Source organism: Gopherus evgoodei, chromosome 3 (assembly GCF_007399415.2).
Source record: "Gopherus evgoodei ecotype Sinaloan lineage chromosome 3, rGopEvg1_v1.p, whole genome shotgun sequence".
NCBI classification, from domain to species: domain Eukaryota; kingdom Metazoa; phylum Chordata; order Testudines; family Testudinidae; genus Gopherus; species Gopherus evgoodei.
Genome location: NC_044324.1, coordinates 15,329,346 through 15,348,560, shown reverse-complemented (window position 1 = coordinate 15,348,560; position 19,215 = coordinate 15,329,346). Strand labels below are relative to the sequence as shown.

The 19,215-nt window shown below is 41.7% G+C and overlaps 1 protein-coding gene across 1 annotated transcript in view; it reads left to right on the top strand.

Annotated features, from left to right (window-relative positions):
• The window catches only part of ELP3 (elongator acetyltransferase complex subunit 3), a 178,674-nt gene that overhangs the window by 127,217 nt on the left and 32,242 nt on the right, over positions 1 to 19,215 (top strand). Inside the window, exons 11-14 of the mRNA XM_030555159.1 lie at positions 1,962 to 2,052; positions 4,460 to 4,525; positions 7,480 to 7,707; positions 10,342 to 10,423. Of these exons, the coding sequence (XP_030411019.1) occupies positions 1,962 to 2,052; positions 4,460 to 4,525; positions 7,480 to 7,707; positions 10,342 to 10,423 (467 nt within the window). The remainder of the gene's footprint in view (positions 1 to 1,961; positions 2,053 to 4,459; positions 4,526 to 7,479; positions 7,708 to 10,341; positions 10,424 to 19,215) is intronic.

Below are 19,215 nucleotides of genomic sequence, written 5' to 3'. Positions count from 1 at the left end.
GGCCACATCGGGTTTCAGAAATTGTATGGAGGGCCGGTTAGGGGCTGTACCTCCTCAAATAGCCAGGCGTGGCCCAGCCCCATCCCCCATCTGGCCCCCTCCCTGCTTCTCGGCCCCTGATGCCAACCTCCCCCCCCCCGCGGGACTCTTGCCCCATCCAACCGCTCCCCCCCATTCCCTGATGGCCCCCTGGGACCTCTGCCCCATCCCATTGTAGTCTAGAAGTCTTCTAGTCAAGTTCCTTGCACTCATGGCAGGGCTAAGTATTATCGAGACCATCCCTGATAGGTGTTGTCTAACCTGCTCTTAAAAATCTCCAATTACAGAGATTCCACAACATCCCCAGGCAACTTATTCCAATGCTTAACTGTTCTGACAGGAAATCTTTCCTAATATCCAACTTAAACTGCCCTTGCTACAATTGAAACCCATTGCTTCTTGTCCTGTCCTCAGAGGTTAACTAGAACAATTTTTCTCTCTCTTCCTTGTAACAACCTTTTCTGTACTTGAAAACTGTTATGTCCCTCCTTGTCTTCTCTTCTACAGACTAAATACCATTTTTGCATGGTATTCATCATCAAAGTGAACTTGGGTGCAGCAGCCTCAGCCTTGAGATTATTGGCTGCAGTCTCTTATTGTGCAGGCCTAGAGATACTCAATTTGAAGGCTGTTGTTAGCATGCACACTCCCCCACACACCCATTCTCAGTTTTCCTAGCAATTTTTTTGAGGACTAATTCTTTACCTGGCTGATATCCTGTATATTCAAAACTTCCAAAGACATGTCCCATGGAAACTGCAGCTCCTGCTAAAAAATTGGAAAAGCAGGTTGATCTTCTTCAAAATACTCTGCTGGTAATCTTTTCTGGGAGCATAGACAGAAAACAGTCACTGAGGCTTTAGACAGGGAATATATCCCTTCCCTCCTTCCAGTGAGAGCGTCTTCAGACCGCCTTATCTCAGCAAATTTTTCCTTTGAAGTGCTGCTCCTCCAGGTTCAGGTTAAAGATTACACATTAGGAGGAGGCCATTGCTGCCTCAAGCTTTGGAAGACCAAAACTGAGATTCTTTTGAAAACTATGCAGCTCCAAAAGTTTCTTTTGGATTTTTTTTTTTCTGAGGTTCTGAAGTATAGGCAGATTCCTCCCCTTTATGAGGAATGCTTCAGGGTGGGCCCTGGTCTGGAGTGATCCACCTCAGAAATAATTACTGAAGGATATTCAGTAGAACTCGCTGTCCCAAGCACAAACCTTATCCTTTCCCCAAAGTAAATTAATTAAATCAACATTATCAATGGGCGCTTCATAGCATCAGAAGATGAAGGGTATAATAGTTCAGAGATTTTGTTAAGGGCACAAGATTCTTTGTGGCAACAAGTTCATGAGGAAATCAGTCTTTCAAGTGGAAATACTGAAATCTATCATTACAGCATCTTCTGTTGTAGAAGACCTCAATACTTTTGCAAAAATGGTATTCATAATTATTATAATATATTCCTATGATGTTAGATTATTACAAACTTATTTGCATCTTTACTGAATTTTAGGATATAGTTACAATTGTTATATCCAGGTTTCTTGGAGACTATACCAGTGCTTGCTGCGAAGACTCTCTGACATGGAGGGTCCTAGAATGAAAATTCACATAATAGAATTTTTCCTTTTTCCAGTATGATGAATATGAGAATAAAAACGCATAAATAGCCTATTTCCTAGCATGTAAAAAGTCCTTTCCTGCTGTAAAAACCAATCATGTAGCTCTTTCCCCTTCACTACCTCCAGTTGTTAATTGGCTTGGCCATGCTCTAGTTCAGCCAAAGCTACTGGGCTTTGAAACAGGAATTAATTCAGATAAGTCCTTTGTTATGTAGGAGGTAAGGTTAGATGATGGTGGTGGCCCATCTGGCTTTATATTTTATGAATATGGTCATATAAAGTTTTTTTGTTTTTCTTCTTTGTATAGAGATATCCCAATGCCGCTAGTCAGCTCAGGAGTGGAGCATGGTAACCTGAGAGAACTTGCCTTGGCGAGGATGAAGGATCTAGGAACACAGGTAAAAGATCAGCAACCTTATGCCAAGGAGGAGCTGCCTGCTGACTACACTGTGTGACTGATTATTGTGTTTGTGAAAAGGAAGAGAAAAATGGCAAAATGAGAGCAATGTGAACTATAGGAGCCAGATTTGCTGCTCAACTAAAGATGACCTGCAAAGGAAAATATTGGGGTTTTGTCCTTTTGTTTGTTCGTTTTCTGATAGGTAAAGGAATACCTCAAAATTTTTTCCCAAAGAACTGATGTTTTGTTTGATTTTTACATTAAAATTTTAGATTTCCCCTGCAAGATACAGGATGACCAGAGAACTAGGAGATTTGTGACATTTTGGCTACTGAGGACATTTCTCAAGTGAGAAAGGGAAGTTTTTTATGCAGACTGTTGACAACTTTTTAAAAAAAATTATTCAACTCAAACACCTAACAGTTAGAAGAAAAGCTCTTTGTTAAGGGTTTAGCATCTTTATCCTCCTCAGTAGGATTGAGAAACCTTCCACGGAACACTTCCAGCAAAAACAAATATGATGATAAAACTTAATATTCCGGCTATTTCTAAGAATTAAAAAAAATTGTAGGTGGGGAAAAATATCCTTTATACATAACAAAGCAAAAAAAAAGATCTCAAACCCAGTTATGTTTTCCGTGGCAGGCTACAAAGAACTGAATCTCTTAAACATTTCTACTGTGCGGATGACTTTAGATCTGAATTTACTGAGGAAGAAACCTTGCAGCTTGGTAGAGTGAGCAACCAAAACAGTTTGTCACATTGTCACTTGAAGTACAAGATACCAGTGAATTGTCTTTGTATCTACTGGAGGTATAACGTTATAAATAAACAGCTTTTTAAGGCTATGATTGTTGGGACTGAATTCCCACAAGGAACCTAGGTATTTTAGGTATGAAGGTTCATAATTAGAAGGTGCCCAGGCTCCTCAGCTCTGTCCTCTTGGCAATTTCAGCTTTTCCTCTTTGTTCCATCTCTGTGACTAATAATTCTTGGATTACTGATTGGGGCAAAGAATTGGAGGGCACAGTCCTGAAAAATGCTGTGCACTCTCAGGACTAGGGTCCTTAATGAAGAGCGGGGAATTGACTGTCTTCTGCATGCCATTGGTCTAGTGAGGAATTTGTAAAGCAAAGTAGATTTTGTGCATATGACCATAAAGAAGGCCAGAATTAGCATAATCACCATATAAGAATAAAGCATGCCAGTTTTTATGGTCATAGCAAAGATTAAATTATTTCACTGTATATAATATATAGTATAATCTGAGTTTGACCTTTTTTTAAGGCATTGTAGAGGGTGTTGGGATGCAGGTAGGGTCATTTGGATGCCTTGGAAATCAAGTTCCATGTGGGTTTATGCTTGACTTTGGATTTTCAGAGTTTTCTTATTTGTGGTATAAAAACAGTCTGTCTTCAGAAAAGTTTTTCTCCTTGAGACTTTTCTCATGGGGCTTGGTTTGCACTGGTTATAAGAAGAGATACAAAAGACTTGTGCAAGCTACAATCAAGCTCTCTGACATGGAGTTCTGTCTCTCGTTCCCTCTGACTACCAAGGAGCTGTAAAGTTTTGTAAAACTACCTGGCTTTTCTCTGATGACTTGGACCATTGATTGGTCTCAAACCTCTCACAGTTAGTCCATCCTGTACATCTGTGGGACACTTGACCAGAAAGGTAACCCTTTACCTTCTGATATTCAGATGTGTCACATGCCGATTTTGGCATTAAAAATCAATTACCCAGATTTACAAATTGCCTGCTCAAGAGTATCTCTGGCACACTAGGTTAGATTTTTCCAATTCTAGATCTCTCTGGTGAAGGACCTGACAGACTGGAAATAAGACATAAATTTTTAACAGTTAAAGTAACCATTGGAACAGTTTACCAAGGGTCATGGTAGATTCTCCATCACTAACAATTTTAAATCAAAATTGGATGTTTTCCTAAAAGATCTCGAGGAATTATTATAGAGAAGTTCTATAGACCATGGTTTATTATGTAGGAGATCAGACTAGAATCACTAGAAGATCACAATGTTCCCTTCTGGCCTTAAAATCTATGATAATGTCAAGTCTGTCTTGCTCTTTCTTAGCTGTTGATTTTTCCCTCCAAGCCCTGCTACTTTCAAATCAAATGGTACCTTTTCTCATGAGATATAATGGTTGCTCAGTGAATTGATTTTTATCAGCATGTTTTTACATTTAGCACAAAGTGCTTTTTCTAAGGTACATTAGGGATGGCTCGGTGAGCATTTTTATTTTGAAGTCTATTTATTCAAATTCTACTAGTGTAAGACAAGCTATTTCAACTTAATTTTGAGCCCATGGGGTGATTGGAAATCTTAATGTCTTTGAGCTGCATGTATTCCTCTGTTTTATGTAATTTTTCTCTCTCTCTTTTCCTAGTGTCGTGATGTGAGGACAAGAGAGGTTGGAATACAAGAGATTCATCATAAAGTGAGACCATATCAGGTGAGACTTGTTGCTTCCCAGGGAGCTTGCTTCAGACGTGGCTTGCTGTGAAACATTTGGTATGAAGGAGTTGGGACTCAATTGTGCTGCCAGTTCTGCAATATGCCTGTAGCTGGCTCCAGTTTTTCATCTACCAGTGGCATGTATCTGCTAGGATTCTGCATCAAGGGAGCTATCTCAATCTAAAAACCTACCATTTTTGGAAGACATAAGCTGAAAAGTTCATTCTATATGAGCCACTTGTCCTAATATTAAGGTCAAGGATTATTAGCAGGGGTACTAGTTATTGCTAACGCTACGTTTATGTCCCAGAGGTCATGGAAGTCATGGAATCCGTGACTTTCAGAGACTTCCCTGACGTTCTCTGCTTCAGTCCCAGAGGCTGCAGGACTCTGGAGCTGGCACCCAGTGGGACCCTGGCAGAGTTCCAGCAACAGGAGCCCCCCTTCAGGGTTCCAGCCACAGGTGACAGACTCCTGAGAGGGCCCTTCTCAGAGTTCCGGTGACAGATGACAGCCTCACATTGGGGGTGGGAGGAAGGGGGAGCCTGGGAGTGTCCTGTTTTCTCTTTGGGAAATATGGTCACCCTGCAGCTCCCAGACATTGTGGGCAGAGGGGAGGCCCCCCGGAAGTTTCCAGCTGCTACGGGCAAGAGGGGAACCCCACAGCTCCCAGCTACCATGATGGCAAGGGAAACCATGGAGCTGCAGCAGCAAAAATCGCAGACAGGTCAGACAGTCACAGACAGGCTTCCTTGAATTTTTATTAATTGCCCATGACCTGTCCGTGACTTTTACTAAAAACAACCATAACAAAATCTTAGCCTTAGTTATTGCCAGTTTCTTTTTCACATGTACGCTTATAGTCTAGGAACTGGATTGAAAGCAATCAATTCATTTTACTGTCGTTAGCTGCCAGTGACTTCAGTTGTTCACAATATCTCTTTTCTGTCTCCCTTAGTCATCAAGGCCCCGTTAGTAGATTTTTTTTTAAATTAGCTTTTTGTATACATGATGTAAGGTCTAGCTGTATATTCAACCCATATAGAGCCACCTGTTTACCTAGGGAAGGGGGTAGAGCAGAGGACCCCATGGAGTTCCCTCGGGACTTTACTATGCAGATGTAATTTGTCTGGCAAATGCTTAGATACTGTGAAAATGAGCACTATACAAAACTCTGTTAAAGTTGGAGATTTTTATAATCTTATTTTTTTTCTCCCAAGCTTTGTCATCTTATCTTTTTAGATGGCAGGTTCTTGAAGACAAGGACTGTTTGTGTTTGGGCAGCACAGAGTACAAAGGAGTTCTACTTGTTACTGAAATAGAAATAATGAGACACATTCTTCCATTTTATTGCTTTTCCTTAATTAGGAAGCCCAGAGTTCATGAAGCTTTAAATCTAAAACCTTTTGGGTTAGCTATGTTAATATTATTTTCTGCCTCCTTTCTTTAGCTGTGAATTAATAAAATCTGCGTAGTGAGTGGATCTTTAACTTAGGCTCTATCTTACAAGGAGAGTAGGCTTTTCCTGCATGGAGCTCATTGCAGGATCTGGGCTTTAGATTGTAAACGCTTTAGAGTAAGAATCTTGTCCTCTTATTTTTCAGTAAACTTTGATCAGATTGTTGGTGCTATATAAATAACAATAGGACTGCTGGATCAACTTTTAGCTCTTCTATGAGGATCCTCTGCATATTCCCTCTTATGGGCTGCCTAGGCCAGCTCAGCCCATGAGTGTCTATATGTAGAGTCCATCTCAAAGTAACCTTCATTTTCATGATAGGAGTCTGGTCCCACCTTATTGTATTGTTATATGATAATAGAAATCTTGGAGAATTCTGTACACATGCAAGATCCATTTGAACTTTTTCACAGATAGCCTCATCTTAGTGTTGACTAAGTTAACCTTAACCGATGTAGTAAGTGAAAGGCCCATTTAATTTTGGGCTGCATACACAAAGGCATATTGATCTCATGAAGCAGAGAGGTAACAGAATCTCACCATTTGGCTCTTGTGTAATCAGGTCTTGAAATAGTGCATTCATTTCTGTGTATCATGTTACCAGAAAGATGATGAATAGGAAGGAGTTCAGCGGGAACCCCACCTCAAAGCCCTTTACTTGAGACTTTTTAAAACAGGACAGAGCATACTACTATAGGGAACAATCCTGCACTGTACTGGCAGGGAAATGGATGTGGGAAGATCAGCCTAACTTTCGTTATATAGTCAGTCAGCAATGTTTATGAAGTGTTTTTGAATCTGTATGGATGAAAGGCACTGTATTAATGAGAGGTCATGATCACTTGAAGACCCATCACTGACAGATTAGGAAAGAAGCAGTTTATTACTAATTAGAAGACCTAGATTACATTGCTGGCAAGATACTTTTTCTTTTCAGAGAAGTGGAAACTAGGGGCCAAATTCACAGATGCTATCAGCAAGTATAACGGTACTGAAACCAGAGCAATAAAATTGTAGTCAGGGCTGAATTTGCCCTTAGAGGTTTGAGACCTCTGGTTGGAGAGAAGGAGCTGCTAGTTGTGATGCTCTTGGAGCACCAGTGGAGGTGAGGTTACCAGAGAGAGGTCCAGTCTTCCATTTCTACCTTTTACAGCCCCTAGCTACTGTGCTTATTTGGTTCTTTCTAAATACCTTATGGGTAGAAGTATTCAACACTGAAAAGTAATGATGTCCTCTCCACAAGTGTATTTTTCACTGAAGTATGATACATTTTGTCTTTAGGTAAATGCGATTGTAGGTCCTTCAGCTCTTATCTAGTGCTGCTGAAATCCATCGAGAATGAAATTGGGCTTGAAGAAAGCACTTCACACTTTTTCTGACCCATAACGGTTTATGGATCCATGAAATCGGTTTTGGTCTATTCATCGTGTTGCCCAATTATTTTTAATAGGATTTTCTTTTCCTCCTCCCCCCTACTTGTTCTCTTTGAATAGGTTGAGTTAGTTCGAAGAGACTATGTGGCAAATGGTGGCTGGGAGACCTTCCTGTCCTATGAAGATCCAGAACAGGATATTCTGGTTGGCCTTCTACGTTTGCGAAAGTGTTCAGAAGAATCATTCAGACCTGAGTTGAAGGGAGGTGTTTCCATCGTTAGAGAACTGCATGTGTATGGTAGCGTGGTTCCAGTGAGCAGTCGTGATCCTTCCAAATTTCAGCATCAGGTATCCTAAGTAATCTTCATTGTCTTCTTTTATACTCTATCCTGCCCAGCTTTTTTATTAGAAAGACTAATAAATTTTTTTGACAATCTTGATGAGACTGGCCATACAGTTACTTTAATAAGAACATTAGAATGGCCATACTGGGTCTAAGCAAAGGTCCATCCATCTAGCCCAGTGTCCTGTCTTCCCACAGTGGCCAATACCAGGTGCCCCAGAGGGAATGAGCAGAATAGGTAATCATAAAGTGATCTGTACCCTGTCGCCCATTTCCAGCTTCTGGCAAAAAGAATAATCTGCTGCAACAGAACCAGAATTAATTTGATCCCCATCTTGTATTAGTAGATTAAATTCCTGGCGCCAGTGAGCTTTCACTAGTGTATTTGAGCACTTGCAGTTGTGGTTGTTTCATGGGTATACTCTTTATCTCTGTACATCCATATGACGTAGGCTCATGTATGGTGGCACTTGTTCAGCCTTCATAGTTCCTGCACTCTCTCTGGGAATTGAGAGGATTAATTAATCTCTAACACAGAGATGCAGGAATTGCATTCAGATTTTGGTTCATCTGTCTACCTGATAGGGTGTGAGGAGTGGGGCTGAAGTGAAGCTGAAGGGTATATGATTCAGTCCTAAAAACATAAAATGCATACAACGTATTTTTAAAAAATATAAAATTCTTCAACCTAACATTTTCTCCTAATCAAAGATTGTACATACCAGGGCACTTTACTATTCAGGGATGGGAAGAACACTTTCTACTTAACATCTTGAGCACTGGTGCCTCTGAATCTACCAAAGTAAGCGTTACTACAGTGCGCTTTAGCACGTCATATGCCATGAAATTTCAATTTCCAGTCCTTTTTAATTTGTTTGCATTTGGCTCGATTCAATTGATTTTTCTTTCCCTTTGCTTTTTTACTTATGATGGCTACTTTTTCTGCCCTAGGTTTTGAATGTTAATTTTTCTATAGTCGAAGCGTTCATTGTTTTTATGGCTGCTGCCTCATTGCCTGAGGTCATCACTGTCAAACAAAGTGTTGCATCCTAATGCGTTTACACAGGAAAATATTATTAAATAAAAGAAAGTTAATTTAAAACATCAGCCCTGAGGCTTTCTGGTGCAAAGAATAAATTGATTACTTTTCTTTTTTATGCTTGATCTAAAGGCTCAGAATTACCAGAGCAAGATCAAATTCACACTCTTCCCATAATAGGCCAAAAGATGTTGTAGGTAGCAGAGGGATGATGCATATAATTTTCATGAGAAAGTCACTGGAAGGGAAGTAATGTGAGAAAGCAAGTGAAGTGTATTTGCTTTCCACCTACATCTTAATATATTATAGGATACATGTGAAATGGGGCCAGGGATTTTTCCCTTGACTAATGAGGCAAAACTGGTAGATTTTACCAAAAAATCTTATCAAAGCATGTAAACTGATGTAAATTTTTCAAAAACAAAACTTGAGATGAAATCTCCTATATTTGGTAGTAACAATGTTTTTGACATATGCTCCATTTAAATACCACAAATAAAGAAGCAACAAAAGATATCGCATTCTCATTATGACTATTTTATTTTAGATTTCAGTACTAAAAATCTCTTGAACTGCATAAAGTTATTTGAAAAAACAAAATCATAGAACTAATTTTTGCCCTTCATTTTTATTTTACCTACCATGCAGCAGGCTATGATGCACAAAAGACATTTCAGAACAGTGTAAACGTGTTGTAGAATTGTGTATGGGGGGCCTCTTTCTTTGTAATGAAGCAGTATTTTATTTCCTTCCAATAGCTTCCACTTTATGCTAGGAAGTTTATCAACATAAAAGAAGACATGGTTCATGCCCCAAAGAGATTACTGTGCACTTTTACAGTGCTTTTCATCTTAGCATCTCAATACTTTACAAACATTAAGCTTCACAGTACCACATGAGGCAGGAAGAATAGTCCAGGGCTGTGAGAGACCCAGGTTCAATTCTCTGTTCTACCATAGACTTCCTCCGTGACCCACGGCAAGTCGCCTAGTCTCTCTTTGCCTCAGTTCACCATCTGTAAAATGGTCATAACAGCACTGTCCTACCATACGGGGATATTGAGGATAAATACATTAATGATTGTCAGGTACTCAAATGCTAGGGCGATGGGGAGGGAGCATATAAATATCCGAAATAGATCAATTTTATGAATGGGTAAAGTAAGGCACGTAATTTAAATGACTACTTCAGGGTCAATGAATTATTGGAAAAGCTGGAATAGAATCCAGTCATTCTGACTTGCGTTCCTTTGTCTGATCACTAGACAGTACTTCCCGCTCCCCTTCTGAGCACAGGGGAATTGTCAGTGAGGGGAGGAGGAGCTTGTTTCTCCACCTAGTTCTAGGAGATTTGTACCAAGTTGAGTAAATCTGTGGTTTTAGTCTTGTTCTTTGACACTAAGAAGCTGTCAGATGTGAAAAGACTCTAAAAGAAAATTGCAGTTTATACTTGTTAGTAACTTCCATTGATGAAACTTTTGAGTGTTTCACCGTTATAAAGGTTAATGTTTGCGCAATGCTCTTCTCAAGTACACAAGCTGTTATTCTTTTCCTGCCCTTGTTTTTATCATTTTCTTCCCCTCTCATTTCCTGCTTTCTAGGGATTCGGTATGTTGCTAATGGAGGAAGCAGAAAGGATAGCCAAAGAAGAGCATGGGTCATGGAAAATTGCAGTGATTTCAGGTATCTTTGCTTAATTCTTCTTCAAAACTTAATCTACAAACAAATTAAATAGCAAAAAACTTCGTTAATGCAGAGTTAAGATCTCCCGGTGATAGCTTGTGCCCTTCCAGAATGTCAAATTCAGCAAAACTCAAACTTGTGAAAACCAGGAAGTACAATTAAGATGAATGCCTGTGTAACCTTAACTCTGCCCCCTGAAGCTGGCAGTAATCACTGGGAATTATCTACATGCGCACCAACTTCATTCACTGTGATAGATGTAACTATTGAATTGTGGAAGAATAAGTGGGAGCAGCGTGGAAGAACTGCAATTATGATATGTGAAGATCTGGGTCTGAGTACCCTCATGTGTGTTATTAAGGGAAAGAGGCTCATATGTACCATGAGGTTCCAGTCTGCCTCATTCAATACAGAATTGTGTAGGTCGGGGTAGGCAACCTATGACACGTGTGCCGGAGGCGGCATGGGATCTGATTTTCAGTGGCACTCACATTGCTGGGTCCTGGCCACCGGTCCAGGGGACTTTGCATTTTAATTTAATTTTAAATGAAGCTTCTTAAACATTTTGAAAACCTTATTTACTTTACATGCTACAATAGATTAGTTATATATTACAGACTTACAGAAAGAGACCTTCTAAGAACTTTAAAATGTATTACCGGCACGCGACACCTTAAATTAGAGTGAATAAATGAAGGCTTGTCACACCACTTCTAAAGGTTGCCGACCCTTGGTGTAGGTTGTGTCAGTAGGTGGGCAGTGGAATCTTCTTGCCAGAGGTATTGTCAGCTGTGAGGTGGAATATGAGAGCAGGCCATGGATTTAATGATCGTCAAGGAAAAGTGTAGGTTTAGGTCATATCCTGTGTGCAAGTGTAAAGGTATTAAAAAAAGGGTATGAAGATGGTGCGAAGATGGTGTTGCCAGGAGGGCTTTGGCTTCCTCGACCACGGGATGCTGTTTGAGGAAGGACTGCTAGGAACAGATGGCGTTCACCTTTCGAAGCGGGGAAAGGCCTTATTTGCGCACAGACTGGCTAACCTAGTAAGGAGGGCTTTAAACTAGGTTCGACGGGGACAGGTGAGCAAAGCCCACAGGTAAGTGGGGAACAAGACCTGGGAGATGGGTTGGAAACAGGAGGGAGCATGGGCTATAATAGCAGAGAGGAAGGAGGGTCAGGGCAAAGCTGGGAGGCAAGATCAAACCAGTATCTTAGATACCTTTATACAAATGCAAGAAGTATGAGTAATAAGCAGGAAGAACTGGAAGTGCTAATAAATAAATACAACTATGACATTATTGGCATTACTGAAACTTGGTGGGATAATACACACGACTGGAATGTTGGTGTGGATGGGTATAGTTTGCTCAGGAAGGATAGACAGGGGAAAAAGGGAGGAGGTGTTGCCTTATATATTAAAAATGTACACACTTGGACTGAGGTGGAGATGGACATAGGAGACGGAAGGGTGGAGAGTCTCTGGGTTAGGCTAAAAGGGGTAAAAAACACAGGTGATGTCGTGCTGGGAGTCTACTACAGGCCACCTAATCAGGCGGAAGAGGTGGATGAGGCTTTTTTCAAACAACTAACAAAATCATCCAAAGCCCAAGATTTGGTGGTGATGGGGGACTTCAACTGTCCAGATATATGTTGGGAAAATAACACCGCGGGGCACAGACTATCCAATAAGTTCCTGGACTGCATTGCAGACAACTTTTTATTTCAGAAAGTTGAAAAAGCTACTAGGGGGGAAGCTGTTCTAGACTTGATTTTAACCAATAGGGAGGAACTTGTTGAGAATTTAAAAGTAGAAGGAAGCTTGGGTGAAAGTGATCATGAAATCATAGAATTTACAATTCTAAGGAAGGGTAGAAAGGAGTACAGCAGAATAGAGACAATGGATTTCAGGAAGGCGGATTTTGGTAAGCTCAGAGAGCTGATAGGCAAGGTCCCATGGGAATTAAGACTGAGGGGAAAAACAACTGAGGAAAGTTGGCAGTTTTTCAAAGGGACGCTGTTAAGGGCCCAAAAGCAAGTTATTCCGATGGTTAGGAAAGATAGAAAATGTGGCAAAAGACCACCTTGGCTTACCCTTGAGATCTTGCGTGACCTACAAAATAAAAAGGCGTCATATAAAAAATGGAAACTAGGTCAGATCACGAAGGATGAATATAGGCAAATAACACAGGAATGCAGAGGCAAGATTAGAAAAGCAAAGGCACAAAATGAACTCAAACTAGCTATGGGAATAAAGGGAAACAAGAAGACTTTTTATCAATACATTAGAAGCAAGAGGAAGACTAAGGACAGGGTAGGCCCACTGCTCAATGAGGAGGGGGTAACAGTAATGGGAGACTTGGAAATGGCAGAGATGCTTAATGACTTCTTTGTTTCGGTCTTCACTGAGAAGTCTGAAGGAATGTCTAGTATAGTGAATGTTTACGGGAAGAGGGTAGGTTTAGAAGAGAAAATAAGGAAAGAGCAAGTAAAAAATCACTTAGAAAAGTTAGATGCCTGCAAGTCACCAGGGCCTGAGGAAATGCATCCTAGAATACTCAAGGAGTTAATAGAGGAGGTATCTGAGCCTCTAGCTATTATCTTTGGGAAATCATGGGAGACGGGGGAGATTCCAGAAGACTGGAAGGGGGCAAATATAGTGCCCATCTATAAAAAGGGAAATAAAAACAACCCAGGAAACTACAGACCAGTTAGTTTAACTTCTGTGCCAGGGAAGATAATGAGCAGGTAATCAAAGAAATCATCTGCAAACACTTGGAAGGTGGTAAGGTGATAGGGAATAGCCAGCATGGATTTGTAAAGAACAAATCATGTCAAACTAATCTGATAGCGTTCTTTGATAGGATAACGAGCCTTGTGGATAAGGGAGAAGCGGTGGATGTGATATACCTAGACTTTAGTAAGGCATTTGATACAGTTTCGCACGATATTCTTATAGATAAGCTAGGAAAGTACAATTTAGATGGGGCTACTATAAGGTGGGTGCATAACTGGCTGGATAACCGTACTCAGAGAGTAGTTGTTAATGGCTCCCAATCCTGCTGGAAAGGTATAACAAGTGGGGTTCCTCAGGGGTCTGTTTTGGGACCGGTTCTGTTCAATATCTTCATCAACGATTTAGATGTTGGCATAGAAAGTACGCTTATTAAGTTTGCGGACGATACCAAACTGGGAGGGATTGCAACTGCTCTGGAGGACAGGGTCAAAATTCAAAATGATCTGGACAAATTGGAGAAATGGTCTGAGGTAAACAGGATGAAGTTCAATAAAGATAAATGCAAAGTGCTCCACTTAGGAAGGAACAATCAGTTTCACACATACAGAATGGGAAGAGACTGTCTAGGAAGGAGTATGGCAGAAAGAGATCTAGGGTTCATAGTGGACCACAAGCTTAATATGAGTCAACAGTGTGATACTGTTGCAAAAAAAGCAAACCTGATTCTGGGATGCATTAACAGGTGTGTTGTAAACAAGACACGAGAAGTCATTCTTCCGCTTTACTCTGCGCTGGTTAGGCCTCAACTGGAGTATTGTGTCCAGTTCTGGGCACCGCATTTCAAGAAAGATGTGGAGAAATTGGAGAGGGTCCAGAGAAGAGCAACAAGAATGATTAAAGGTCTTGAGAACATGACCTATGAAGGATGGCTGAAGGAATTGGGTTTGTTTAGTTTGGAAAAGAGAAGACTGAGAGGGAACCTGATAGCAGTTTTCAGGTATGTAAAAGGGTGTCATCAGGAGGAAGGAGAAAACTTGTTCACCTTGGCCTCCAATGGTAGAACAAGAAGCAATGGACTTAAACTGCAGCAAGGGAGATTTAGGTTGGACATTAGGAAAAAGTTCCTAACTGTCAGGGTAGTTAAACACTGGAATAGATTGCCTAGGGAAGTTGTGGAATCTCCATCGCTGGAGATATTTAAGAGTAGGTTAGATAAATGTCTATCAGGGATGGTCTAGACAGTATTTGGTCCTGCCATGAGGGCAGGGGACTGGACTCGATGATCTCTCAAGGTCCCTTCCAGTCCTAGAGTCTATGAGTCTGAGTCTATAAGTGGTTGTTAAATTTTACAAGAGCGGTAGTCTCTTGGTGGGGGAAAGGGTCAGTGTTTGAGCATAGGTCCAGTGCAGGTATCTCCTGTCTAGTACAGTGAAAAGACAAAGTGAGAATGTGTGTTATGAGCGTAGTGAGGCATTGCTCAAAGAGGGTATAGTTAAGGTTGCGTGGGTATTTACCTTAATTGTGTAATTCCTAACTTTCAGCAGTTTGAGTTTTGCTGAAGTTGACATTTTTGAAGGATACAAACATCACCAGGTAACCTTTATTCTGCGTTAGCAAAGTTTTTTGCCATTTAATTGCCTAATTGTTTAAACCAAAAAAACAGAAATATTTGTTGGCAGGAATTAGAGGTCATTTAGATAGTTGTTGTTATCACCAAGGTTTATAGTTGATATGCTACTGGGGCAAGATAATAGTCAAAAAACCTGGCTTTTATATTGTGCTGCTTTTCATCAGTAGATCTCGAAGAACTTTACATCATTATCCCCATTCTACAGATGGGAAACTGAGTCACAGATGAAGTGATTTGCTCAAGATAACCTAGCAGGCCAGTGGCAGAGTTGGGAATAGTCCTAGTTCAGTGTTCTTTCCACTGGGCCACACGGTTGCTTTGTGATTCCTTAATCCCCCTCCTGTACATTTTGTTATAGTGGAATGGGCGTAATGGTCATGTTTTGAAATATTTGTCATGTGTATGCAGTGTTGTTGTAGCCATGCCAGTCCCAGGATATTGAAGAGACAAGGTTATTGTACTAACTTCTGTTGGTGAGAGAGACAAGCTTTTGAGCAATGTGTAGTTTCCAACAGGGCCAGTGGGAGAAATCTCCTTAATGGTCTATGTCCATTTTTATTACATGATTGTTACAGTAACTTTAATCATGAGAGAGACTGGTGTGTGTCTCCTTCTCTATGCCTCTCCCTACCATTCCCTGCAACATGTAGCTACCCCCTCCCTCCTCTCCCCACCACACACACATTCCAGGTCCCCCTCCCACTCCAGTTCCATTAAGCCATTAGTTAGCACTGTAGAAGCCATAAATGTGTAAGAACAGCAAAGAACCCTGTGGCACCTTATACACTAACAGACGTTTTGGAGCATGAGCTTTCGTGGGTGAATACCCACTTCGTCCGATGCATATAGTGGAAATTTCCAGGGGCAGGTGTATATATGCAGGCAAGCTAGAGATAATGAGGTTAGTTCAATCAGGGAGGGTGAAGCCCTGTTCTAGCAGTTGAGGTGTGAAAACCAAGGGAGGAGAAACTGGTTTTGTAGTTGGCAAGCCATTCACAGTCTTTGTTTAATCCTGAGCTGATGGTGTCAAATTTGCAGATGAATTGAAGCTCAGCAGTTTCTCTTTGAAGTCTGGTTCTGAAGTTTTTTTGCTGCAGGATGGCCACCTTAAGGTCTGCTATAGTGTGGCCAGGGAAGTTGAAGTGTTCTCCTACAGGGTTTTGTATATTGCTATTCCTAATATCTGATTTGTCCCCATTTATCCTTTTCATAGCGACTGTCTAGTTTGGCCGATGTACATAGCAGAGGGGCATTGCTGGCATATGATGGCGTATATTACGTTGGTGGACGTGCAGGTGAATGAACCGGTGATGGTATGGCTGATCTGGTTAGGTCCTGTGATGGTGTCGCTGGTGTAGACATTTGGGCAGAGTTGGCATCGAGGTTTGTTGCACGGATTGTTTCCTGAGCTAGAGTTACTATGGTGCGGTGTGCAGTTACTGGTGAGAATATGTTTCAGGTTGGCAGGTTGCCTGTGAGCGAGGACTGGCCTGCCACCCAAGGCCTGTGAAAGTGTGGGATCATTGTCCAGGATGAGTTGCAGATATCTGATGATATGTTGGAGGGATTTTAGCTGGGGACTGTATGTGATGGCCAGTGGAGTCCTGTTGGTTTCTTTCTTGGGTTTGTCTTGCAGTAGGAGGCTTCTGGGTACACATCTGGCTCTGTTGATCTGTTTCCTTATTTCCTCGTGCGGGTATTGTAGCTTTGAGAATGCTTGGTGGAGATTTTGTAGGTGTTGGTCTCTGTCTGAGGGGTTAGAACAGATGTGGTTGTATCTCAGTTCTTGGCCGTAGACAATGGATCGTGTGATGTGCCCAGGATGGAAGCTGGAGGCATGAAGGCAGGCATAGCAGTCGGTAGGTTTTCGGTATAGGGTGGTGTTAATGTGACCATCACTTATTTGCACTTTGGTGTCTAGGAAGTGGACCTCTCGTGTAGATTGGTTCAGGCTGAGGTTGATGGTGGGGTGGAAACTGTTGAAATCGTGGTGGACTTTTTCCAGAGTCTCCTTCCCATGAGTCCAGATGATGAAGATGTCATCAATGTAGCGTAGGTAGAGAAGGGGCGTGAGTGGACGAGAGCTGAGGAAGTGTTGTTCCAGGTCGACCATAAAAATATTGGCATATTGTGGGGACATGCGGGTGCCCGTAGTGGTCTCATAAACAGATAGCTAAGGGTTAATGTCTCTTTCACCTGAAACACCTGACCAGAGAACCAATCAGGAAACCGGATTTTTTTTCAACTTTGGGTGGAGGGAATTGTGTGTCTGAGTCTTTTGTCTGCCTGCCTGCTTCCTCTGAGCTTTGGAGAAGTAGTTCTATTTTCTAGTCTTCTGTTTCTAAGTGTAAGGACAAAGAGATCAGATAGTAAGTTCTATGGTTTCTTTTCTTTGGTATTTGCATGAATAAGTGCTGGAGTGCTTTGATTTGTATTCTTTTTGAATAAGGCTGTTTATTCAATATTCTTTTAAGCAATTGACCCTGTGTTGTATCATCTTAATACAGAGAGAACATTTGTATTTTTTCTTTCTTTTTATATAAAGCTTTCTTTTAAGACCTGTTGGAGTTTTTCTTTACTTCAGGGAAATTGAGTCTGTACTCACCAGGGAATTGGTGGGAGGAAGAAATCAGGGGAGGCCTGTGTGTGTTGAAGTGGCTAGCCTGATTTTGCATTCCCTCTGGGGAATAGGAAAGTCCTTTTTGTTCCCAGGACTGGGGAACGGAGAGGGGGAATCACTCTGTGTAGTTTCACAGAGCTTGTGTCTGTGTATCTCTCCAGGAGCACCTGGAGGGGGGGGAAGGGAAACAGGATTATTTCCCTTTGTTGTGAGACTCAAGGGATTTGGGTCTTGGGGTCCCCAGGGAAGGTTTTTCAGGGGGACCAGAGTGCCCCAAAACACTCTAATTTTTTGGGTGGTGGCAGCAAGTACCAGGTCCAAGCTGGTAACTAAGCTTGGAGGCTTTCATGCTAACCCCCATATTTTGGACGCTAAGGTCCAGATCTGGGATTAAGGTTATAACATGAGTGGCAGCGGCGGGATCTAGACAGAATCCAGAAGCCAGTAGGAATATTATATTTTTCTTTTCTCTGCTAAGGGCTTTTTAGCAGAGAGAAACAGTTTGGTTTTAAAAGGGAACCAGAGAGAATTTTTTTTTCTGCTCTCTCTGGCAGTGTGTGCCTTGCATGTTAAGCAAGAAACTGTTAAGGGTCTTTTGTCATGCAATAGCCCTCCCATTAGGAGGCAAGTACCAGCACTTATATGCATGCAAATAAAGTGGTTTTTCTGGTTTCCCTTCATTGAACATTAGCTAGAGAGAGAAAAGGAAAAAAGCACTGTTGCTAGGCAAACTTCAGGAGGCAACAGAGAGCCTGCAGTTCAGAAGAGAAACACCGGAGGGCACCCCAACACAAGAAAACAGGAATCATGACTTCTAAGGCAAAAATTGAGGCCGAAGAGCAATTCAAAGACGCTGAACACAGGCGACAAATGGAAATGAAAGAAAGAGAAGAACAGATCAGAGAGGCCGCCTACCAAAGAGAACAGGCAGCCTTCCAAAGAGAACAGGCAGCCCAAGAGGCAGCACACAAAAGAAAACTAGAAGAAGAAGAGGTAGCCTACCGAAGGAAACAAGCAGAAGATGAGTTGGCCCACAGAAGGAAGCAAGAAGAGGAAGAGGCGGCCCACCGCCGAGACATGGAAAAACAACAAAAACAAATGGAAAAAGAAAATGAAGAGAAGGAAAAACAGAGAAAACATGAACTGGATTTGGCAAAAGCTGGGCTGCATGTGCCAGCCAACCCTAACAACCCGGCGCCAATTATTGCTCCACAGCACAGGAAATTTCCCACCTACAAGGCAGGTGATGACACCGAGGCCTTCTTGGAAAATTTTGAAAGAGCTTGTCTTGGGTACAGCATCCCCGAAGACCAGTACATGGTAGAATTAAGGCCACACCTCAGTGGTCCTTTAGCAGAGCTGGCAGCTGAAATGCCTAAGCGGCAAATGAATGACTATAAACTTTTTCAAACCAAGGCCAGATACAGGATGGGGATAACCCCAGATCATGCCCGTCGGCGCTTCAGAACCCAAAAATGGAAACCAGAGGTGTCATTTCCCAAACACGCCTACTACATTGCAAAAAACTATGAGGCCTGGCTAACAGGAAACAACATTCAAACCTTGGAAGAACTGAACCTCCTCATACAAATGGAGCAGTTCTTGGATGGTGTTCCTGAAGACATCACACGGTACATACAAGATAGAAATCCCAAAGATATCGCTGAGGCGGGGGAGATTGGAGCCAAATGGATGGAACTGGCAGAAAGCAAGAAAGCTACTGTCAAGGGGAACGATTACCCCAGGGGGCACACAGACCATAAACCCTACAACCGAGGACAGCCAAAGACCCCACATACCACCCAAGT